This window comes from Cnephaeus nilssonii (genome assembly GCF_951640355.1).
Source record: "Cnephaeus nilssonii genome assembly, chromosome: X".
In the NCBI taxonomy this organism is placed as follows: Eukaryota; Metazoa; Chordata; class Mammalia; order Chiroptera; family Vespertilionidae; genus Cnephaeus; species Cnephaeus nilssonii.
In genome coordinates this window covers 77,920,364-77,946,794 of record NC_137071.1, presented here as the reverse complement: position 1 = coordinate 77,946,794, position 26,431 = coordinate 77,920,364, and the positions used below count along the sequence as shown (strand labels likewise).

Here is a 26,431-nt window from a genome sequence, read left to right as displayed (position 1 = left end):
CAGGAGGTTGGGGTTCAATTCCCGGTCAGGGCACATGCCTGGATTGTGGGCTTGATCCCCAGTGAGGGACATGTAGGAGTCAGCCTATCAATGATTCTCTCTCATCGTTGGTGTTTCTATCTCTCTCTCTCCCTCTCCCTTTCTCTCTGAAATACACACACACACACACACACACACACACACACACACACACACACGAAGCCCAGCGCGTGAAATTGCGCGGCCCGCCCACCCACCCGTCGCCCTGCCTTGACACCAGAACCTCTCCACACAGAGCTCCAGCACACCTGGCCCAGCCACCCCCCACCCCCACCCCCACCCCTCTGGCTTTCTCTGGCAGCTTCAAGCCCCGCCCTCAGTCCCTCGAGTCACCTAGGGCTGGCCTCGGGCTGGTCCCACCTTCTCCAGGCGCCTCCCCGCTTTCCACCACGACTCCTGAGCAACTCCACCTCCTCATGGCACTGGAGGAGAGCATGGAAACCTCCCGCCTGCTGCGCTGTGCTCCTTCCCCAGGCAGGTGAGCGTTGGGTGTCGAAGGACTGGTGAGGGGGGCACTACGGGCTCTCACCCCCGCCCTCCTGGGCACGGGCCTCCTCCGGGTGCCTCCCCACTTCCACCTGTCTCTAGGAGCAACGCCCCGCTATATATATATACTAGAGGCCTGGTGCACAACATTTGTGCACTCGGGGGGTGGAGGGTCCCTCAGCTGGGCCTGTACCCTTATGCAGTCCGGGAGCCCTCGGGGGATGTCTGAAGGAAGTAAGTCGTCAGTTGGACATCCTTAGCGCTGCCAAGGAGGCAGGTCACTGTGCTTACAAGTCATCAGCCCAGCTTGTGGCTGAACAGCACTCTCCCTGTGGGAGCACACCCACCACCAGGGGGCAGCTCCTGCATTGAATGTCTGTCCCCTGGTGGTCAGTGTGCATCATAGCGACTGGTCTATTTGCATATTACTCTTTTATTATATAGGATATTTATAATTATCTTTCTTTGGGACCTCCCCTAAAATCTCCACTCTCAAAACCCTTAGGATGGAGGACCCAGTGCGCTCTCCCTCTAGGGAGCACGCGTATACCTTTACCTTCCCTCTCCATTTCCCTCCTCACCCCAGGCACGTTACCATTAGCTTCCTCACTCCCAAGCTCCAAAAGCTCTTCTTTTACCTCAATAACTTGTTTGCTAAACCCATTTCTTTTAGGAATTACTTTTTCTACCTCTGTAATTTACCCAATATATCTTCTCTTACAATTTGGGTCTTACTCTGAATTCTTTCCTAGCCAGAACCCAAGTACCGAGGTTGCTGAATCCAGGTTTGGTCTGACCCCCCAAGTCAGACACATGGTGCCGTTCCTGTGGCCTGTAGTAGTTACTGCTTTGTAGATGGAGAACCTGGGGTGTAAGAGAACAAATGACTTGCCCTACCTGGTGGTTTTGTGGCCCTGCCTCATTGATGGTCTGGGTGCCCAAACTGGCCAGTGAGGACATCCACCAGCACTGGGTCCCACTTTTGCCAACTGTGTCCCTTCTAGAAGAAGCAACACCAGTAAAATACCAAGGAGGGTCTCTGTCTGGTGTAAAGACAAGCTGGGCTAATCAGACTCTCACCATGGGCTTGTCAGTGGGTAGCCTTGGACAGGCAGGTCTGACTGTTCCCAAAGTATAGGGTTATCTCATTCACTTCTCCCCATAGGCCATTCTGACCTATGCTGGGCACAGGCCTGTGCTGAGTGCTAGCTCAGAGCCAGTCCTCAGGGAACTTGGGATGAGTGAGCCTCAGCATGTTGGCTTCAAAGTCACCTTCTTTAATTCAGTCATCCAGCCTGGCCCCATGCACCATGGGCGCAATGAACCCAGCAGATGTCCCCAGCAGACAAGCTCTGCTAAGAGCAAAGGACTCCCTGGGTCCCTGGCAGCCCTGGTGGAAGCAGGCAGCATGTGGGAATTCAAGGCCACACAGATCCCAGGGACAAAGCTGTGCTGAGAGCACTAGCTGCCCTTTGGTGGTCCCCTCCATGGTGTGTGTGACTAACAGCCTTTTGTCTACTTTGCAAAGCAGAGGGCCTTCTGAGAGGGTTCTGGGAAGCAAGGCCAAGACTCCTGGGTTCTCATAAATCTTTTAATAACAGTAAATGAAGAAAACAGTGTAACAGCAAGTCCCATGGTGAGGGTTCCTTTCCATTCAGGGATCTTCAACAATAAAAACACCTAAGACTAAAATGCAGAATGCCAAGTACACAAATTAATGACCATTAGTTCCAAAGGTGATTGCAGAAACCATTTCAGTACAATAAAAAGGCTATAGAAAACAGGGAAAACATGTTATAAAATGCCCCAAGAGGTGAGCAAACTGGTGGGGGCACAGAGCACCCAAGAACCAGCCTGGCAAAAATACTCACCCTGCTGCTGTTTAAAGTGATTAGAAAGACTGGTCCTAAAGGGAGTCATAGAGGGGAAGGAGTGATGACAGGGATGGTCTGCCCAGTGCATAGCAATTTGCCTTGGGAATGAGGAAGGATGGGGAAGGGGGGCAGTAAGAGGGAAAGAGTCATTTGCCAATTTTCTGGCAGAAATAATTACAGATCAGATTATCCTATTCTCTGTACCACAATAACTCCAATAAAAATGAAGAATTCTTTAAAATATAATACAAAACTGACACCAAAAGAAAGCAAGTTTCCAAAACAAGAGCTTTGCTTAAAACGACTTTTGTTTTGTTTCGTGCCACTCAGTAGCAATCCACTGTACAAAATGTCACAGACAAGATCAACAACAAATGACTAGGTTTTCCTGAGCACAAACTGGCTCAGTCTATATACAGAAGAGGAAGGCTCACTGCCTGTCAGGACTCTACCCACCATCCAGAGGGCAGGCAGGGCATGCAGCAGGAAGCCCCCTTCTCAGGCTGGAGCCTTGACAAGAAGCATAAGAGGGCCTGCGGGACCCCCTCTCTTATGCCTGCTCCAGATTTACCAAAACCAGCACTGCACTTGTATCTTACCCTGCATCTACCCTTCTTTTCTCTTCCAATACCTCCTCTTCAGTCTTCCAAAGAGGGCAGATGAATCTGGATCAATATCTACAAATCCAGGGAAGTCATTTTGGCCAAGGGAGCGGGAGGAAGGGCCTTCGTTCACCCAGCTTACTTCCAGGGCACTACCCAGCCCCAACACCAGTGACAGGAAATCTGCTGACAACTTGTTATTTGTGAGGAGCTGTGCCCAATCCCCAAAACACTGAATTACCAATAAGCACAAATAGCAAAGCTCTGGCTTAGGCTGTGGCAAGAGAGATGATCTGATACCTAGACTTGTGGTACTAGATGGTAAAGTGTGCCGACCACTCTGCGCATCCTAACCACCCTGCAAGCAGCTTCTGTGCATTCTGGGAAGTTCAAGGAAAAAGAGAGAATATTGACTTGGGGAGACTGAGTCTGTGCTTCTCTCACAAGCACACAGAGGTATGCATCACTGGGAAGAAGATGGGCCAGATCATCTTTGGTGTACAAAACCAAATACTGAGACCGCAAGCAGAAGGTCCATATTTCTACTATTATGAGCTGATGCCACAAGTTGGGCAGCTGACCAGACTGTTTTCATTGGCCCAGATTCTTGGCCAAGGCTACCCAGGGGCTTGAGGGAACACTCACTTCTCTTCTTAGGGCTGTTTTAAAAGCAACTGTCCACTTCTACAAACACTCTCTCAGACACACACCAAGCTCCCACATGCTGGCTAATGACATATGGAAACTTGGCTAGGGTGGTTGGGGAACCTCCTTGGCACTGAAAGGAAAGCTCGAGAGGAGCTAGGCAGTCTGGGCCCATTGGTAAGGGCGCCACCCTCCAGGCAGGCTGCTGTGGTTCTGGCCAGGTTACCTTTAAGAGTGAGGTACAGACCAATTCAGATGCATGCTGCTCCCTAACATCTCAAACACAGTCCCTGACTCCCTGTGGAACTTCTGGACTAGGCTCACTCTCTGTTCCTTCTACCTACATGTTTCTGAGCCAACCTGGCCCCCAGAAACCTTGCATCTCCCCTTCACTTCCTCCTTCCCCTGACAGGTGTATCTGTCTCTGGCCTGGCCAGAGCAGGCACATGGCTTTCACTCTCTTCTTTTCTTCCAAGAAGCAGAAAATGCCAGCCAGATCAGAACAGTGAGCTGTAGCCAGAGCAAAGGCAAGCTTTTAGAAGCATGCCAATGCAGGAAAAGCTCAGGCTGACTGGCACCCTGTGCCATACCACACAGACAGAGAGAAAGAGAGCTCATTCAGAGTCACTTATGCCACTGTGGCCAGCTGAGGTACATCATCTGCCTACAAAGATTCCATGTACTGGTAGGGGACAGGACAGGCCCTCAAGGGCTCCACCCATGACCTCCCTCCAACTTTTCCTTTTGTGAAGAGGCCGAGGGGCACTGAGGCCTTGCACATTTCCTCATCATCCCATTCTACACACAGCAGTTTGATGGTGGGCAAGGAAAATCAAGCCAACCAAAAGGTGCCTCTTCTGGAAGGCAACCCTAGGGTGAGAGACACTAAGAAAAACTTTTCTTAGAGACACTAAGAAAAAACTTGCAAAGATAGCACAAAATGAAGGGTACATGTCATGAGGAGCTCATGGGAACTAAGAGTACACAGTTTTCTGCCTCCTGTTTCCCCAACCCCTGGAGATTGATCACCTCAGTGCCAGCAGGCCTCTGCAAAAGGGTGGTTCCATGATTGCTTCTCTGGGCCTCACCTTACTCAGAGACTCTCCTACATTCTACTGCTTCCTGTAGGTCAATTTGCTAAAATCATGATCATTGAGTCACTAAAGCTCAATCTACATCTAATACAGTAACACCTGAATTATTGGAACAGGCCCAAAGCAAATGGGTTGCCTAGAGGGGGAGATGGGAGGGGAGGCTCACCAGAGGAAGATCTTTTCTGTTCTTCTTTTTTTTTTATGTTTTCTAAATTTATTTTTTTAGAGAGAGAGAGGAAGGGTGGGAAAGAGAGAAACATTGATCAGCTGTGTCCTGCACGCCCCCTACTGGGGATCGAGCCTGCAAACTGGGCATGTGCCCTGACTGGGAATCAAACCAATGACCTCTTGGTGCATGGGACAAAGCTCAACCAACTGAGCCACACCAGCTAGGGTTCTTTTCTGTTCTTAAGCAAATCTGTTCTTAGTATGAGCTAACAAGAAATCAGCAAAAGCCAAGCTACTGTTTCCCTTTTGGAGATTCATGCATGACTGAGCTCAAGTTTTTCAACAAAAGGTCTTCCATTTGGAGCACGTGAATCTCCACCCATGGGGACTTGATTCCTTGATACCTCCCTTTCAATCTAGACATGGGCTTTGGGGTGGGGAGCATGTGCTGATTCCCAAGCTAAACAATTCAGCACTGAGTCTGGCTACAGTGACGACATCTGGACCTAGGGAAATAATACCAGCTGGATCTGTATCTTTTCCAAACCTGGATGCTGACATATCCTGTAAGACCACAAAATATATTGACAAGAGCCCCTCTAGAGACAGGCCCTGATGCAAGGATTCTCCAAACTCAAACACGGCAAAACAAATGAGCAAGCAAATAAACAAAAGGCATCAGGCAAAAAACACACACAAAACCCCACAAAAAACAAAAAACAAAACTCTAGCTCATCCTTCCCTGAAGCTGCCTTTAAAAAGAGAGAAAGAGAAAGAGAATATTTAAGGGGCACTCAATATTAAAGAGGAATCTATTATCAACATTAAACTACTAAACTGGAACATATTATTCAAATCACTATTTTCTCAAGTTACCACTTCTGTTGATTAATTTCTATGCTCACTTCTGATTGGAATATGGATCAGTTCTCAGCTCCACTGGCAGAATGTACCCAGGGTCCTGCTTAGTATTAGTTGTGGGCATTTTAACCTTGTTCACTTTGGATTTGCCACTGCAACAGCTCTCTATCCTCCTCAATGGCAAGGCTTTGGGCTGGGTAGTGCTCCACCTCCCACTGCAGGCAGCCTCCTGGAGAATGGCTGGTTGGCTGCTTGCTTTGAGTCATGGGACACCAATGGGAAGAATCTGGCCAGTTCTATTTTGGCCATGAGCTGGGAAGTCCCTTGGCTCTTGGCTTGCCGCTGGTATAGAAACAAGGCCTCAGTCCCCTTATGATGGGGGCTATGCTGGAGACAAAAGGGGACCCCAGAATAAATCTGTAGGTCCCTGGCAGTGGAGAAATGAAATGCAACCAATATCATCACTGTGATTCCAAAAGAACTACTGCTTGTTGTTCCCTTTATCCTCAACCAGCTGTTGTTAAAGCACCAACAAGCAGCGTGAAAGCTACTGACTACCGTCTCTCCATGTAAGGCCACTGGGAGCAGGAAGAAAGAGCAAAGGGGAGGAGGACAAATCCAGCCATCAGCACTACACCTCAGGTTCCAGGTGACATCCTGGGAGGAAGAGCTGGGGAAGGAAGAGTGGTGGAAGAAAGGGACAGAGAGGAGGAAAAAGGAAATACACCAAATATCCTACTGCCCTCTCCCATGATTTCATTAAGAACTGGGTGTTCTCCAAGTCAAGTCAGGACTTGTTTCCTCAGGGAGAAAAAAAAAGCACCTTCAGTCTATTTTTTTGGCTGGAAGCCGGAGCAAATCCAGCAGATATTTACACAAGGGCCCAACCATGTATGAGAACAGGATGACCAGCTTCCCGTGGGTCATGGTCATGAGAGTCTGGTGTCCCGAGGCCCAGATGCGATACCAGGGGCCGTAGAATGGGTCTGAGATGGCCGGACACAGCATGTTGTTCAAATTCACTTCGGTGACCTGCAGGGACAAGGGAGGTAGAGTGAGCGTTTACCATCCTTAGGCTTTCTCTGGCTTCTGCCAGTTCAGCCATCTCTACCTAAAGGGGGACTAGACAAGTAGGGATTGACAAATCCCCACCTGTTCATAATGGGATTTTTCTCCCCTAGGTTTTAGGAATGGGTCAAGGCTAGAGCCCACAGGAGGTGATGGGGAAGGCCGTCCACTGGAGAGCTGTTTGGTTTTGCTCCATCTTGCCTTCTAGGTTGAGTGTAGGGCCCATTGCTATTCCTAAGCATCTACTATGTGCCTAGTTCCTGGAGAGGTGTTATAGGAGAAAAATACAATCAATGGCATGGTCCCTGCCTCCACATAACTGGCAACCAATCAAGTTGGGGTGATCAGTTTACCATATTTGAACTCAGACCAGACAGAGCTCACTGGGTTTTCCCCACCAGGAGATCTGCAGAGTGTACAGAATGGGGGCCAAGTCTTCAGGGATGATTTTATGAAGGAAGTGGCACCTGAATGGACTCATGAAGGATGGATGGGTGTCATGGCAAGGAATGGAGTAAGCAGAGCCTTCCTTGTAGGAAGTATGGCCTAAGCCAGGCCAGGAAGTGGGACTGAGTATGGTGACATAAGGACACTGACTTCTCTGGAATCAAGGAGACTCAGTAGAGAGTAGTATGAATAAGGGTGTGAAGATCATACTGCTTCATTCCTATTGTGCATGAAGCATTCACACCTTCAGCAAGGAGTACAAACCACACTTCAAAGTAAACCAGAGCAGAATAATATGCCAGGGTGGGGAAGAGAAGGTAACTGCTTCTACAAAGGCACTGGTGACATCGGTTACATGCCCTAAACCTGCCAGGTGCCGGAAGGCTCCACAAGGAAAATGCTACGTTACTGCCGCTCACACACAAAACCAGACATGCCACTCCTGCCCCAAGGACGCCACAGCACCTTCCTTCCAAAGCTCTTCAAGCCCATTCACATTAAAGAGAAGTCCTCACCACCTGTTGGGGAGGTTGGGGTTTTGTACCATGTCACAGAGGGGTGGAGAGCTCTCCACCCTTGAGAATGAAGTGACTTACCCAGAGCAGTGGCAGAGCTAGGACTTGAACTTGGGTCTCCTGACCCCCAGCCCCAGCCCTGAGCTCCTTACATTCACTTTGCCACCAATAGATAACCATGCAGTCAGCAATCTTTGGCTCTGGGTAACTCAACTACTGAGTCTAGCTATCATTCACACTCCAGACAGGTTTGAACACCCCAGAATGCCACAGGGGTCCCCCAACACTGCACTTCCACTGACCACATATCTCAAGGTCTGGGAATAGGCTCAAAAGCCTACCCAGGCCCCGAGTAAGGGTTAGGGTCCTGCCTCCCCATGGGGTCCACAGCAAACTACTTTCCAATTGCAGCTCACTGTTTCCAACCCAAGTGGCCAGGAGAAAAGGCGGCATCCTTGCCTCTGGATGGATGAAAGAAACAGCCAATACTAAAGGATTCAGAAAACTCTTTAGAGAAGCCAAGGATATAGATCATAAATCAGCAACCCAGACACAACAATCTGACGTCTTGGCCTTTGGCATCTTGTATTTTTAAAACAAAATGATACACCAGCGCCAACCAGGATTATCAAGATTTATGGAGAAATCCAAACAGAGGGGATAGAAGGGGATAGAAGCAAACTTACCAGGCCCAGTATCTGTAAGACGCTGAAGTGATAAAAGAACATGAGGCCAGTTGAGAGAAGGGCCCACCGGAAACTGCTGAGGGGCTCTGGGGTGTAAGCACCTAGAAGAAAAGGGGAGATGGTGAGATAGCCTGGTTGGTGACCCTCTTCTCCTCCTTTGCCCCACGAGGTGCAGGTGCTGAGGCCACAGCTGCTGCCTACTGATTACTTCCTTTCACTCCTCAGTGACAGCTACCTAAGAGACAGCCCTGCTATCTGGGTACTCCAATCAGCCCCGTCCCAACCTCTGTTCTGCCATGTAATGCTGGGCCATTACAAAGAGAGGGGTTTTATTTATTGTAAAAGTAATAAAATAAAATAAAATGTGACTAGAATTGAAATATGCTATAAGTGCAAAATACACAGATTTTGCATATGAAAAAATGTAAAATATCTTAATTTTTATATTGAATACATGTTGAAATGATATTTTGAATATAGTGAATTAAATAAGACATCATTAAATTTAATTTTTAAAATAATACAAGCTCATTAAAGGAAACTTAGAAAATGTTAATAGAAGAAACATTTGGAGGAAAAGAAGAAAAACATCCCCAGCACTCTATTACCCAAATGCAGCTACTGCTAACCTGAGGGGGTGTCTCCTTGGTTCTTTTCTCTGTGCCTTAGAGGTTCCTTTCCTTTTCTTTCTTTTTTAAATTACTAATTGGCATATATATATATATATATATATATATATATATATATATCCTTTATTTCCACATTTATTTTAATCACACCCTCATGTTTCAGAAGAGAAATGTCATTTATTGGGTATGGCATGGGGGTTGAGAATATAAACTTTGATGTCAGACAGATTTGGTTTTAAATCTGGATTCTACCACTTACTGGCTGTGTGACCCTGAAAAAGTTGCTTAAACTCCCCAAATCTCAGTTGAGTTTTCTCTAAAATGGGGATAATAGTCCTACCTACTTCTTAAAGTTGTTGTGAGGAGTAAAAGACATAATATATTGAGAGTTATTAGAACGAGATCTGTTACAATGTAAATGTGTAAATGTGTGTTAGATGCTATAATTATCACACCATTATTATTATTCAAATAACTAAAGAATGTGCCACATCCAATAGTTGTGCCATATCCCAACTGCTAGACAACTACATCTCCTGGTACACAAAGAATGATATCTTTTCCCTCTATGTCACTAAGAACCACCATCTCAGTAGGCTTAGATGTATTCCATAGCTTGCAGGGCTGGGGTATGGTTTATAGAATGTTGTGAGTGTCACTCTGAATGGAGACTTGGAGGGAAGTGGTCCAGAAGGAAAGGAACCTAGAATCCTCTACCACAAGCAAGTAGGTGGCAACATTACATCCTGGAGTAGTTTTTTCCCAAGTAAGTCTCTCACTGATTCATCTATTCATTCATCAGTTATTAGCAGCTATTATATTCTAAGCCTTGTGCCAAGCTTTGGGGATAGGAAGATAAAAAAAGAAAGGCTTCCTGCAATCTCAGACTCACAGTCTGGCAGGGGAGGAAGACAAGGCAGTCAACAATTATAAACCAATATGATGGGTATGGTGACCAAGGTCTGCACTACATAGTATTAAGGAAGAACAGAACTCAGCTTTGGGGGAAAGGTGTGGAAACAAGAACTACTTCTTGGTTCAGTGGGCACAGAGTCCTGAAGGGCAAATGGGACTTAAGCTGGGGCCTGGGTATGCCAGAGCAGCAGCCTACACTAAGGCAGATGTGGGTGGGGAGCCACACAATTCAGAGATCATTGGGTAAGAGCTGGGGCCACAGAGGAGAGTGTGCTGGGGGTAGTGAGCTGAAGTAAGACTTAAGAGGTTGGCAGAGCTGGTCTGCTCCAAGCTGGACCATGAAGGACTTTAGGAGCCAGGCTGAGGGCTTTGGGCTCCATCCTATGCTGCAGGGTCATGAGCCCAAATGCCTGAAGTCTCTGGCAGGTAACTGTGCAGGGGAGTGGCCAGGGACAAAGAGACATTAGGGATGCTGGAGACTGGCCAACTGGAAAGCCCATGCCCTTTCTAAAGAGGGCAACCACCACTCAGTTCCAGCCAATCATTGCCCTGCAAGGATGTGGGCCCAAAATTGCCAGGTTTGTTTGTTTTTTCACTTTTGCAAGAGAAGCCAGAAATATGAACTTTCATGTGGGATTTCCTGACTTCTAAATGTTGGAAAATTAAAATGTTTTAAGCAAGCTCAATGGACCCAACAAAACATGTCTTCTTAGATGGATTTCAGCCCACAGGTGGCCAGCTTAGAGCTCTGCTACAGAGGCATAGAAAACAGTGGAAGGTTTGAAGATGGAAAGTGATGCGATCAGACATATACTTGAAAAAGATCACCCTGGCCTACTAGTATGTGGGGGATGGCCTGGAGCAGAGGGAGCAGAGGCTGGGAGACTGATAAGGACACTGCTGCAGGAACCCAAAGAGGGAAAAGGATGGATGGCCTTCAAATATAATAGCAGTGGGGCTGGAGAAAAGTGGAGGAAAATCACTAGGAAGTGGTAGAAGATTGGATGTTGGGAGGAAGAGTGAAGAAGGATCGAGGAAGCCTTCCAGGCTTCTAGTTTGGGCATCATTGGGTTGACAGTGCCATTTAATGTGATGGAAAAGAAATGAAAAAGCAGATTGGAGAGAAGGTAGGGAAACAATGAGGCCAAATTTGGACATGTTGAAATTGAGGTGTCTGTGGAATATCACAGTGGAAATATTTCTTCAATACCTAGATGCACTTTAGGAAATATGGTGTGCTGGGTGACTGTGGGCACCGGATCCTGGCAGACACAGGTTTTCATACCCTGGCTCTTGTCACTTATTAACTCCAGGCCTTGAGCAAGCCTCAATATCACTCATCTGTAAAATGGGGTACCACTGCCTACTTCACAAGGTTTTTGGATAGATGAGACAATTTAAGTAATGATTACAGTGTCAAATCTGGAATTTGAAAAATGCTGATTATTTTTATTATTACAGGCATATTTCAAAGATATTGCAGGTTTGGTTTCAGACCACTGCAAAAAAGTGAGCCACACATTTTTTGTTTTGTTTCAGTACATATAAAAGTTATGTTGACATTATATTGTAGTCTATTAAGTATGCAATAGCATATCTTTTTTTTTAATATATTTTATTGATTTATTACAGTGAGGAAGAGAGAGGGATAGAAAGTTAGAAACATCGATGAGAGAGAAACATCGACCAGCTGCCTCTTGCACACCCCCTACTGGGGATGTGCCCGCAACCAAGGTACATGCCCTTGACCGGAATCGAACCTGGGACCTTTCAGTCCGCAGGCCGACGCTCTATCCACTGAGCCAAACCGGTTTCGGCATATATCTTTAAAAAACAATGTACAGCCCTAGCTTGTTTGGCTCAGTGGATAGAGTGTTGGCCTGTGGACTGAAGAGTCCCAGGTTCTATTCTGGTCAAGGGCACATAGTGGGTTGCAGGCTGGATCCCCAGTAGGGGGTGTGCAGGAGGCAGCTGATCGATGATTCTCTCTCTTCATTGATGTTTCTATCTCTCTTTCCCTCTCCCTCCCTCTCTAAAATCAACAAAAATGTATTTTAAAAAAGAGTGTACATACCTTAATTTATAAAAAATGCTAACCATTATCTGAGCCTTCAGTGAGTTGTAATCTTTTTGCTGGTGGAGGGCCTTGCCTTGATGTTGAAAACACAATATCTGTGAAGCTCAATAAAGTGAGGTATGCCTGTATGTGAATCACAAACTCAGTGAAGAGGATGGGGCTGAACATCAAGATATAGGTGTCATCAGTACATATGGTAACTGAAGTCACAGGAGTGCATGTAGACCAAGAGAGGAAGAAAGCTGGAAGCAGAATACCAAGGAACACCAATGCGTGGAGGGCAGAAGATGAGTGAGATGGGGTGACTAAAGCCAAGTTGGGTCTTCTCGGGGAGCAGCTCAGCCTTGCTCTCTGACAACAGGCAGGCTCACAAAACATCTGATTCTGAAGGCCTTGTGAGGGTATCAAATTCATCCCTCCATTATATAGATGGAGAAACTTTGGCTGGGAGATGTGCAGCACCACAGCCAAAGTCACAGTAGCAGAGCAGAGCACTGGGCTCTCAGACACTTCCAGGGGACTCACTGCTCAATGCCCATTGCCACTTGTCCAGACCACCATCACTAAGTTGTGCGGTTTCTTTCCTTGTCTGTCTGTCTAGACGAGAGTGCCTTGGGGTCGAGGACCATGTGGGACTAATTTCTGTGTTCCTAGCATCTAGCATAGTGCTTGGTTTGTGAAAAGACATTGAGCTATGCACTTATGCTTCGTGCACTTTCATATCTGCTAAACGAGTGGCGATTGGACACTATATTGTCACCCTGGCTGCTGTAGATGTAAAAGGGAAGAAGAGGAGACCTGGAGGACTGACAGGTGCTGAGGCTGTCACTCATGCCATTCCTCAAGCCCCAAGCCATTTTCCTCATTACCCTCCACCCTCTGCTTGGCTCCCCCTAGTATAGGTGGGTAGTAAGGACAGACTTTGTAGGCTAGGTGACACAGTGGCATTCTGTTCTCTAATCTTCTTCCTGTTACCTTCAACTCATTCACTTCTACATGTTACACATTCATTCAACATCGACTGAGTACACACTGGGCACTAGACTCCATGCTACACAGTGACAATAAGGAGCCAAGGATAGCCCCTGTCATTGAGAATGACCCTGCAGCTTACAGTGAACAATGAGATGTGCAATCCGCTGCAGGAAAGGGACAGATGGGAAAAGTATCCTCATTCAGGAGGCAGCTCAGCCACAGACCTAGGGAAAGCTGTGACAAAGCCTCAACCTCTGGGCAGCACCCTCTCTCATTGTGCTCCTCTCTGCCCTGCCCTGTGATATGGGGTAAAAGGAATACTGCCAGGGGTCATGTTTCTCAATGCTCTCACTGCCTCTAGCCCAAACCCCCACTTTGGTCTCATTTGTTCTGTGTTGCATCAACCATCGCACACCAGATTTAGTTCCCTGAGGGAGGAGCCATTACTGAATTACCTCTTCACCTTCAGCACCTGGTACACAGTACGCACTCAGAAAATTATCACTGCATGGGTGAATGAAGGGCACAGGCTTTCTGGAGAAACATAAAACTATAACCCTTTGACTTAACAACCTTACTTTTAGGGCTACCATCGAATACCTAAAAAACCAAGAAACCGCCCTTATTTGCACAAAGATGCTTACATCTGCACTAAAATATTGGGAAACTGGAAACAAACCAAATGGAGAGATAAGTTAAGTAAACTCTGGTACCTCAATGTTGAGTAACAGTCCATTGCCATTCAACTGACAACCTGACAAGCTAAGTCCCTAGCTAATAATGACAAGTGTTAAAGACACAACACCATACAGTACATTGATGATGGAAAATACAGCTTAGTGCAGCGGTCGCCAACCAGTGGTCTGCAGACCACTAGTGGTCTGTGAGGTCCGAAAGGCTGGCAACCACTAGCATAGTGGTTTAAAACAAAGGCCTTGTGTCAGACAGCTTTGGATTTAAATCTTGTCTCTGCCACGGCCTATAGGGGTGAGCTTGGGCAAATTGTGCTGCCCCTCTAAGCCTGTTTGCCCATATGTAGACTGGAGGTAACATCTACGTTTCTAGGCTGCTGAGTAGAATAAGGCATTAAAAAGTAAATACAGCAGCTAGCTTGGCATACAGATGGTAGCTGTTATTTTTACCATGCTCACCACAGGTATCCAAAATCTCATAAAAGACTAGAAGACAGGGAATCTTGTAAAGGTGTTCTCTAGGAAGGAAGACTTTGTGGTCTCCACACCTTTTTTACTGTTACTGGTTCTTTTCATAGCAAAGATAATCAAATATTCTGTTTCTTTGAAAAATAAAGAAAGAAAAAGAAAACACACTGGGGATAGATGACCCAGTCTATATAGATATATGCAAATTATATGCAAACATACATCATTCTTTTTTCTATATATCTGGATGTGGTCCTTGGGATAATCTTAGTGAAAAAACAGTTTTCTTGTAAAAGAAAATAGAAACTTAAGCACTTTTAGAAAAATTAAACACATAAAACTTTTTTTTCCCTACTTTAAGAAAAAATATGTGACATCTTCTGCTAGTATCTTCTATCCCGGGATGATTGAAATATTTCAGCGCCAAAGATAGGGGGAAACCTAGATGATAGCTTTTTCTGAAATTGATTTCTGCCAGAAAGAAGCTTTATGAGTGCTGGGAAAGAAGTCAATTGCAGCACCAGCAGCAAAGACCTATCCCCAGAGAGGCCTCCCAGGGGCCCTTTCTCTAATTCTATAATCCCACCCAGGAAGGACTTACACCAAGGAGTTGAGACTAGGCACAGTGGCATTCTGTTCTCTAATCTTCTTCCTGTTACCTTCAACTCATTCACTTCTACATGTTACACATTCATTCAACATCGACTGAGTACACACTGGGCACTAGACTCCATGCTACACAGTGACAATAAGGAGCCAAGGATAGCCCCTGTCATTGAGAATGACCCTGCAGCTTACATTTGAACAATGATATGTGCAATCAGGTAAGCACAGTAAGTAATGGGGACACCAAGGAAGGGTAGCTGGAGAAGATAATAGTTGAGGTGAGTTTTGAAAAATAAGAAGGATTTGGGGTAAGAGCTTGAAGGAAGGAAAGGACATTTGGGACAGTGGGTACATCCCGAGAAAAGGTGTGGAGGCATGAAACAGCATACTGCTTGAATGTCATCACAAGCAGGTCTGTCTTCCTGGAGCACAAAGTGGGAGGGGACATGTGTCAGGAGATGCAGCTGGAGAGACAGAAGAGCAAGGTCAGGTCATGAAGAGCCTTGTTTGCCATGTTGCGGACCTTGGCCTTTATTCTGTACACAATGAGAAGCCATTAAAAGGTTTTTAAACAAGGGAGCAAGGTCAATTTATGTTTCAGCTAGCTAGGCTGCTGTGGCAGCAGTGTGGATGATGGACTGGAGAGGGACAAGATTGTAGACTGGTTCAGATTCTGCTTCAGAGATAGAGATGACCTGGCAATTTGTATGACAGAGAGATCTAGGGTGACTCCCAGATCTATGAATTCAATAACTGAGAGGAGTTGATTGATGGGGAGAGATGAGTTCAGGTTGGAGCATACTGATGCTGAATGTCGACAGGATATCCAAGCAGACATCCCCAATAGGCTGTGGGTGTCCATGTCTAGCACTCAAGAGAGGAAGGTAGCCTGGAACAGTTTAATGTATGAATAAAATCACTGGGGAAAGGTCCACAGAATATAAGTAAAGGACCAAAGACAGAGCCTGGGAAACAGCAATAGTTGCCAAAAGAAAGAGGATCCATGAGAAGATAGCAATGAAGACAAAATTAAAGTTTGTCACTAGCCACATGTGGCAATTTACATTTAAATGAATTAAAATTAGAAATTTCATTCCTCAGTCACACTACATATCAAGTGCTCAATAACCACATGTGGTTAGTGGTTACCATACTGGACAGTGCAGAGATAGAATATTCCCACCATCACAAAAAATTAAATTGGGAACATACTTCTCTACAGAGGCACAGTAAAGACAAATAAGTTCCACTGGGTTTAGTAACATGCTGGCCACTGGTAATCTTTGCTATAGCAATTTCAGGAAAGTAGTGATGCAGGAACTGGCTGGTAAAAATTGAAGAAAATTTTTCTAGTTGCACAAGGTATAGAAAGGGAATTTCAGGGGAAAAAAAACAGGATATGCAGTCACAGAGAAATCTTTAGCCAAATCCCCAATATTTCAGCAACTTCTTTGAATGTTCCCTTTATCCTTTTGCTCTTACTCCACCTACCCCTCCCAATGAGGAGCCTGCTTCATCTCTACCCCTCTAAAGTAGTCACTGGTTTTGGTCCTTTGGCCCATGTAGGTACAGCAGGTAACTTCTTTCTTTGCATTGCTGTTTCCTGACCACTGGTGCTCCTTTCTCCCTAAAACCTTACAACCTCCACACCCTTTTTACACTTGTCTACAAATGTATGGACCATAGCTCTCAATATTCCTTGAGGATATTAGTATCTGGCTTATTACTACTCTCTCCAAAAGTATTCCTGTCATATTTTTTGATAACTTCAATATATGCCTAGTTGAACTTTCCAGTTTCCTGACCTCTTAGTTCCTTGGCCTCTTCTCCTCCTACTATATTCTCCTCTATCACATCTCAGCCACTTATTCTCATAGTTATTCCTGAGACCTTATAATTATGAGTATCTGCAACCTTTCCATAAGTCAAGCTTTCCCTCTGTACAGCTTACCCCCTCTAACCTTGACCCCAACAGTTCTTTGACCCCACCAGAATCTGCAATCCATTGGTTCTATCTATCATCATTTTGCTTTCCCTCATGGGTTTCTCTTCCCTCTTCAAATTCCATGGCCCATCATTGTAATTATCTCTGGCATACACCTTTGACTCCATTGCACCTCTCATTATCATACTCATCTTGAAAAAACTCCAGATCTGGTTAAGTTCCAATCTCCTCCTCCTCCTTGTTTACACCAACAAAGTTGAATGTGGCTGGAGAAAAATGACAATGACTGTTCTCACTTCAAATTTATGATCACAAACCTCAAGTGCATCTTTCATGTTGCCAGGCAATCATACTACACTTCCCCAGTCCATTCCCTGTCTCATGCCACAATTTAATATTTTCTCCTCTCTTCTCAGATGTTCAATACTTTGATCTCAACTTCAATCTCAGATGGTGACTTGGCTTCCTACTTCACTGAGAAAAAAAGAATCAGACAAAATGTTCCATAAGCTCTCATGATCTCATCTAAGCTCCTATCTGCATTAGGGCCCAATGTACTCTGCCTTCACCCCAGTTACCATGAATGAATCGCCCAGGTTCCTAGCCAAGGTCAGCCCTCCCATTTGTATCCAGATCATGTCCCCTCTCGCCTACTCAGTATCACTAAAGCAACTTTCCTCTTTCTCTTACATCAACCATTTCTTCTTCTCTACAAAATTATTCCCATTAGCATATAAAATAAATATACTGTAATAGCTCCCATTCTAAAACAAACAAACACTTGACCTCACTTCCCGCTGCAACCCCCTCATTCCTCTGCTCTCCTTTAATAGCAAAACTCCTTGAAAGTATTGTCTGTTACTATGCTGTCCAATATGGTAGCTACTGGTCATGTGTAGCTATTGAGCCCTTGAGATATGGCTAGTTTGAAAAGAGATAAACTGTTAGTGTAAAACACACACTGGATTTCAAAGGATGTAAAATATCCTGGTAATAATTTTATATTAATCATATTGGAATGATAATATTTTGAATATATTAAGCTACATAAGATATAAGATATATTAAAATTAATTTCACCTGTTTCTTTTTACTTCTTTCTTTCTTTCTTTCTTTCTTATTTTTAATTTTTTTTAAATCCTCACCAGAGGATATTTTTCAATTGATTTTTAAGGAGAGTGGAAGAGAGAGGGAAAGACAGAAATATCAATGTGTGAGAAACACATCAATTGGTTACCTCCTGCATGCCCCAACCAGGGCCCCAGACCAGGGAGGAGCCTGCAACTGAGGTACATGCCCTTGACCAGAATCGAACCCGGGACCCTTTGGTTTGCAGTCCAACACTCTACCCACTGAGCAAAACTGGCTAGGGCTTTACTTCTTTTTTTTTAGTGTGACTATAGAACATTTGAAATTACATATGTGGCTCACATGTTTTTATTGAACAGCACTTGTCTATACTCCCTGTCTAGAATTCCTTTCTTCTAATTCTCTTAACCCACTCTAATCAGGCTTCCATCAAACAGCTTCCATCAAGGTCACAAATAACTTTTCATTGCTAAATCCAATGGTTTAATTCTCAGGCCTGATCTTATGTTTCCTTTCATTCTTGAAACATTCTTTACTTGGCTTCGGGGATACTGCTCTCTAATTCTCCTCCTGACTTACTAGTATAGCCTGCTGCTTCTTAGTCTGCTTTTACTGGCTCCTCCTCGTCACCCTGACCTCTAAATGATTTGAAGATCACTCTGCAGAATTCAGAGCTTTTCTCTTCTCTATATTATTTCATTCTCTAGGTGATTTAAAACAATCTCATGGCTTTAATACCATCTATGGAAGTGATGATGACTCCAACCATTATATCTCAGTCTGGACCTTTGCCTTGAACTCCAGGCTCACATAGCTCACAGCCTACTCAATACTGTACTTGGATATCTAGAGGGCATCTCATTCTTAAACCCAACTTGTAATCTTGGCTTCTGTAGTAGATTGTTACAGTACTGGCTCCCAGTGAATCACAGTATCCACACCCTTATGTATTCCCCTCCCACACTGGTTGAGCTCTGAGGCTCACATGGCTCAGCCATGTAATTTGCAGTGTTCAATTGCACCTCATCAAAAAAGATGCAATCAGAGGCTTGGTAAGCACTTGTTTATTCCCACTTGGAATGCTGCCCTAAGATCCCCCTGTCATGAAAGGACATGTAGATAGAGAAGCCCATCCATTCCAGTCATCCCAGCCATCCTAGCTGAGCCCAGGCAAAACCAGTAGAAAAATGTCTTAGCCAGTGTGTGATGCCATAACAAAATACCATGAGTTGGGTGGCTTAAACAAGAGAAATGTATTTCCTCACTAGATCAAGGCACTAGCAGATTCATGGTCTGGTGAAAGCCTACTCCCTAGTTCACAGATGGCCACCTTTCTGCTGTGTCCTCACATAATGGAAGGGGCTAGAAATCCCTCTGGCCTCTTCTTATAAGAGTGTTAATCCCATTCATGACAGCCCTACCCTCATGAGCACATCCAACCCTAATAACCTCCCAAAGGCTCCATCTCCAAATACTATCACATTGGGGTTAAGATTTCAACATATGAAATTTGGGGGACACAAACATTCAGTCCATAACAAAGAACAATCTAGTCAACCCACACAGTTGTAAGAAATAATAAGTCATTGATTTAAGCCACTAAGTTTTGAGAATGTATATTACACAGTAGGTAACTGAAAGAGTACTTCCTCCCAACAATACACGCCCCCCCAAAAAAAAAAAAACAATAAGCAAGCACAAAATCCTTTATCCTAGTATTCCTTTTCCCAATAAATGGCCTTCCATGTAAGACTCAAAAATCCTTGACCCCTCCCTTTCTCTCATATTCCACATCTGTCCTGTCAGCAAATCCTGTTGGTTATACCTTCAGTACGTATTCAGAATCCAATGACTATTTTTGCCTCTATTATTAGTATACCAGCCCAAGACTATCATCTCCTCTCTAAATTAATAAAAACATCACATACAGCAAGCATGTCAAACTCACGGCCCATGGCTGCATGCGGCCAACAATGAATATTTTTGCAGCCCAGCCAATATAACGGTACGAAAGAAACATTTAAATAAAAATTACATAACTTGGAGAAAAAAATGGCGGCGGAATAGTCATTGTCCCAGAGCAGAAAGAAGGAACAGCTGATGGTAGCACGGGGAGTATTTGTTGGCAAGTTAAGGGAGAGCTAAACTCCAGGAGAAGGTGGGGTACTGCTGGACGGGGTTCCCCTGACCGGGCAGCCCCCACTGCGGCTGGGTTCCCTCTCATAGCGACCTGCTCGGACGCAGAGACCGCACCATCTTGAAGGGGAAAGTGGATCTTATCAGAAGCTTCAACTGCAGCAACCACTGAACAGCTGAGGGCCCCAGAACACTGGTCCCCAATTGGCGCAAGCATGCAGTTTCAGAGGAGCTCTACACTCCACCGCGGAAAGGTCAGATTTCGCCTGGGATAAGGTGAGGTCTCTGGTAACCGTGGGAGAGAGAAACGCATACACTGTGGGAGCTGGAAGACCGGGGAAAGTCTGTGCCTAGAAAAATCTGTGGCTGTTGGGGCTGGCGTGATCCGTGAATGTGAAAGGGGGTCCTCACAGCTGCTAACAGAAGGGATCTCTAAAAAGCAACCCATTTTGTTCTGACGCAAAAGAAAAGCCTAAAAATCTTAAAAGTGTGCTGGCTGCTTAGACCCAAGGGGAAAAGGAGGACTGTGCAGACTTGCCTGCAGCCCTGTTGTTCACACACTTGGGCTTTTTCCTCTTCAAATCTTTGCTTCTGATTACTAAGCCCAATACATAGGATCACCCAGTTGGGGACACCCTGGGAGACTGCAGGGGAAAGTTGTTTTTCTGGAACCTGGGGATCAGAGCGGGGAGTGACCCTCGGAGAGCCAGCTCTGAGGCAGCCCACTCCCACAAACTGGTATTGAGTGCCACAGGAAAAGAAGGCTCTAAACACAGGCTAGAGAGGCCATATATAGACCTGGAAGTCAATCCAGAAACACTGCCACCCAGGGGCTGAATCACAAATTGACTCTTGTGTAATCAAAAATAAAAGAATACGATAAATTAAGACACTGCCTGCTTAAAAATCAGGACTGGATTACAACACTGAGGAGCAGTGGAACGCAGGGATCTGCAACACTGTCCTGACTGGGAAACAGGTGTGCCAAACAGAACAGTAGAGGAAGTGAATGACTTTCACTACTGCACATTTTATTTTTTTATTGTTTTTTATTATTATTTTTTTTCATCTTTTACTTAAGAAACTAATTTTTTTCTTTTTTCTCACTTGATTTTACATTTTTAATTATTACATTTTTATTTTCAATCAGTATTACTACTACTACTATTTTACCTTTTGTTTTAAGTGTCATTTTATTTTCTCTTTATTTTACTTTGGGATTAGTGTTCTACATTCTATTTTCATCTTTCCTTTTGCATCGTTTTACTCTATCTCAACTCTACTTTTATGCCATCACTCTCTTCCTAACTTTTCCTCTTTTGGTGAACTGTTTCTCTTACCCTTTTCTTGCTTTAGATTTTCCCTATTCTTTCTGTTTAACCCCTGTTAAAATTTCACCCTACTTATATATCTAATTTACAATCCCCTGCTCCAAGTCCATACACACCTCTCTCTACTCTGTCTTAACTATCCAAAAAATTGTTTTTCTCTCTGTCCTTATGCTGTTGTTTGCTTGAATGTTGACTATATCGATTCTTTATGCTTTTTTGTGATATTGTTTTGCTTATTCTTTTTTTGTTTTTTTTGTTTTTTGTTTGCTTTGTTTTTGTTTTTTTTTGTTTGTTTGTTTCTATTTTCCCTCACCTCGCTTGATATTAGTTGTTGTTTGTAGTTTGTATTAATTTCCAGGTACTTGTTGCTGGCATTTTCTGGGATTAGTGGCTGTTCTCTTGGAGTTTTCTCCCCATATATATAGTTTGTTCCCCTTTTCTTTCTTAGTCTCTTTCTTTTCTCTCTTACTTTTTTTTTTCCTTTTCCCAATTACATTTTGGCACTCCTCATTTTTATTTTCCTTTTCCTCTTCTACTTTCTCTCCTATCCCCTAATTTGCCTTTCTCTGGTGGTCACCTTTATTGGGGGTTATTAACCATTTGCACGCGGATGTTGAGTGTGACTCGCCACGGTTAGCATTAGAATAAAGGAATCAAGAAAAAAGCAAGCGAGTGCAAAGGGTTAATATCGTGAATACATTTCTGTTCAGTGCCTTGTGTGTTGTACCTGGTTGTGTTGTATTTTTGTGCCTTTAAATCAACGCAGGAGAGAGAGAACTACATAACCAGACATGCAGAGAAGAGAGACCATGGGAAGACAATGAAACAGCCCACATATGAAAGAAAAGCAGGCATCACCAGAAAAGGATGTAAACAAAATAGAGGCTAACAACATGTCAGAGAAAGAATTCAGAGAAATGGTCATAAGGTGGCTGAAAAGAATGGAAGACAAATTCGACAATATGAGTAAGAACCAAGAGGAAATGAAGAAGAACCAAGAAGAAATGAAAAATGACATCGCTGCTGTAAATAACTCAATACAAACCATCAAGAGTAGACTAGAAGAAGCAGAGGACCGCATCAGTGAGCTAGAAGACAAGGTGGGGGAAAATACCCAAGCATAGCAGCTTCTAGGAAAAAATAAATAAAAAGCAGGAGGAGAGCCTAAGGGAACTTTGGGACAATATGAAACAAAACAACATCCACATAATAGAGGCTCCAGAAGGAGAGGAAACTGAGTAAGGAATAGAAAACCTGTTTGAAGAAATAATGACAAAAACTTCCCTGATATAAGGAAGAAAAAACCCAAGAAGCTCAGAGAGTCCCAAGCAAAATGAACCCCAAAAGGCCGAATCCAAGAAGTTCACACAAATCCAAGAAACTCACAGAGTCCCAAGCAAAATAAACCCCAAAAGGCCGAATCCAAGGCACATTATAATTAAAATGGCAAACACCAACGACAAAGTAAGAATCTTAAAAGTGGCCAGAGAGAGACAAAAAGTTACATACAAAGGAACCCCCATCAGATAAGCAACTGATTTCTCAACAGAAACTCATCAGGCCAGAAGGGAATGGAATGAAATATATAAAGTCATACAAAGGAAGGGTCTGAATCCAAGAATACTGTACCCAGCAAGGCTATCAATCAAAATTGAAGGAGAAATCAGGAACCTCACAGACAAAAAAGGACTAAGGGAATTTATCACCACCAAACCAGCAATGCAAGAAATGCTAAAGGGTCTGCTGTAAAAAAAATATATATATGTAGGAAGCGAAGAAGGAACACAGGGGTATAGAATAAAAATGGCGACAAATAAGTACTTATCAATAACTTTAAATGTAAATGGATTAGATGCCCCAATCAGAAGACACAGGGTAATGGGTTGGATAAGAAAACAAGACCCATATATCTGCTGTCTACAAGAAACCCACCTCAGAAAAAAAGATGCACACAGACTGAGGGTGAAGGGATGGAAAAAGGTTTTCCAGGTGAATTGACATGGAAAAAAAAAAAAAGCTGGGGTAGCAATACTTATATCTGACAAATTAGATCTCAAAGTGAAGGACATAACAAGTGATAAGGAAGGCCACTTCATAATACTAAAGGGAGCAATCCATCAAGAAGAAATAACTCTGGTAACATATACGCACCCAATACAGGAGCACCCAAATACATAAAAAAACTCCGGGAGGATATCAAGGGAGAGATTCACAGCAATACACTCATAGTAGGAGACTTTAATACCCCACTATCACCATTGGACAAATTCTCTAAAGAAAAAATCAGCAAAGAAACATCAATCCTAAATGACTCACTAGACCAGATGGAATTAATTGACATATTCAGAACATTTCACCCCAAAGCCACAGAATATACATTCTTTTCAAGTGCACATGTGTCATTTTCAAAGATAGACCATAAACTGGGACATAGGCAAAGTCTCCTCAAATTCAAGAAGATAGAAATCATACAAAGTATCTTCTCAGATCACAGTGGCATAAAACTGGAAATAAACTACAATAAAAACAATCCAAAAAATTCTAACACATGCAGACTAAACAGCATGCTATTAAACAATGACTGGGTTACCAGAGAGATCAAGGAAGAAATAAAAAACATCATGGCAACTAATGACAATGAAAATGCAACAATCCAAAATCTATGGGACACAGCGAAAGCAGTCTTGAGAGGGAAGTTCATAGCTCTACAAGCCTACTGCAAAAACAAGAAACAATGGTATTAAACTACCTAACCCTACAACTCAAAGAGTTAGAAAAAGAGCAATAAGAAAAGCCCAGAGTGAGCGGAAGGAAGGAGATAATAAAGATCAGAGGAGAAATAAATGACATAGAGACCAAAGAAACAAAACAAAAGATCAACAAAACCAAGAGCTGGTTCTTTGAAAGGATAAACAAGATGGATGAAACTCTAGCCAGGCTCACCAAGAAGCAAAGAGAGAGGACCCAAATAAACAAAATCAGAAATGAAAGAGGTGAAATAACAACAGACCCCACAGAAATACAAAGGATTGTTAAAAAATACTACGAACAACTTTATTCCAACAAACTGGACAACCTGGAGGAAATGGACATATTCCTAGAAAAATATAACCTTCCAAAACTCAATCAGGAAGAATTTAAACACCTCAATAGGCCAATAATTATGGAATAACTTGAAGCAGTCATCAAAAAGCTTCCGTCAAACAAAACCCCAGGGCCAGATGGCTTCACAGGGGAGTTGTACCAACCACTCAAGGAAGAAATAAAACCCATCCTCCTCAAACTATTCCAAAAAATTCAAGAGGAAGGAACACTTCCAAGCTCCTTCTATGAAGCCAGCATCACCCTAATACCAAAATCAGATACAGACAACACAATGAAAGAGAATTACAAGCCAATATCCCTCATGAACTTGGTTGCCAAAATCCTCAACAAAATTCTAGTAAATCGGATCCAGCAGTACATCAGAAAGATCATACACCATGACCAAGTAGGATTTATCCCAGGAATGCAAGGATGGTATCCGCAAATCAATAAACGTGATACATCACATAAACAAATTGAGAGATAAAAATCACATAGTCATATCAATTGATGCAGAAAAAGCATTTGACAAAATCCAACACCCTTTCTTGATAAAAACTCTCAACAAGGTAGGAATAGAAGGATCATACCTCAACATAATAAAATCTAAATGTGATAAACCCACAGCTAACATCATACTCAAAGGGCAAAAACTAAAACCATTTCCCCTAAGAACAGGAACAAGACAGGGATGCCCACTCTCACCACTCCTGTTTGACATAGTACTGGAAATTTTAGCCATTGCAATCAGACAAGAAGAAGAAATAAATGGCATCCACATTGGAAAAGAAGAAGTAAAGCTGTCCTTATTTGCAGGTGACATGATATTGTACATAAAAAACCCAAAAGACTCCATCAAAAAACTAAAAGACTTAACAAATGAATTCGGCAATGTAGCAGGATACAAAATTAACGTCAAGAAATCTATGGCATTTCTATACATCAATAGTGAACTTATAGAAAGAGAGACTAAAAAAGTAATCCCATTTACCATTGCACCAAAAAAATTAAGATACTTAGGAGTAAACTTAACCAAGGAGGTAAAAGACCTATACGCGGAAAACTACAGGACACTGAAAAAAGAGATAGAGGAAGACGTAAACAGATGGAAGAACATACCATGTTCATGGATTAGTAGAATCAACATCATTAAAATGTCCATACTACCAAAGCAATCTATAGATTCAATGCATTCCCCATTAAAAGACCAATGGCATATTTCACAGACCTAGAAAGAACTCTCCAAAAATTTATGTAGAATAAAAAAATACCCCGAATAGCCACAGCAATCCTGAGAAAGAAGAATGTAGGAGGGATCTCAATACCAGATTTCAAGCTGTATTACAAAGCTACTGTTCTCAAAACAGCCTGGTACTGGCACAAGAACAGACATATAGACCAATGGAATAGAATAGAGAATCCAGATAGCGACCCAAAGCACTATGCTCAATTAATATTTGACAAAAGAGGCATGAACATACAATGGAGTCAAGACAGTCTCTTCAATAAATGGTGTTGGGAAAATTAGACAGATACATGCAAAAAAATGAAACTAGATCACCAACTTACACCATACACAAAAATAAACTCAAAATAGATACAGGACTTAAACATAAGACGGGAAACCATAAAAATACTAGAGGAATCCACAGGCAGCAAAATCTCAGACATATGCCGAAAGAACTTCTTCACTGATACTGCTCCTAGGGTAATGGAAGCTAAAGAGAAAGTAAACAAATGGTACTACATCAAAATAAAAAGCTTTTTCACAGCAAAAGAAACCATCAACAAAACAACAAGAAAGCGCACTGTATGGGAGAACATATTTGCAAATGTTATCACTGATAAAGGTTTAATCTCCAACATCTATAGGCAACTTAAACAATTTAATAAAAGGAACATAAATGATCCAATAAAAAAAAATGGGCAACGGACCTAAATAGAATCTTTTCGAAAGAAGACAGAAGGAAGGCCAAGAGACACATGAAAACATGCTCAA

General features: G+C 43.4%; 1 protein-coding gene across 8 annotated transcripts in view; it reads right to left on the bottom strand.

The window, feature by feature from the left end:
- Positions 1-366: 366 nt before the first annotated feature.
- The window catches only part of TMEM164 (transmembrane protein 164), a 242,715-nt gene continuing 216,650 nt past the window's right edge, over positions 367-26,431 (bottom strand). For all 8 annotated transcript variants that reach the window (XM_079764470.1, XM_079764474.1, XM_079764472.1 and 5 more), the window contains 2 exons: positions 8,486-8,586; positions 367-6,801 (listed from right to left, as the gene is read on the bottom strand). In XM_079764470.1, coding sequence (XP_079620596.1) covers positions 6,595-6,801; positions 8,486-8,586 — 308 coding nt within the window. In that variant the 3' untranslated portion in view covers positions 367-6,594. The remainder of the gene's footprint in view (positions 6,802-8,485; positions 8,587-26,431) is intronic.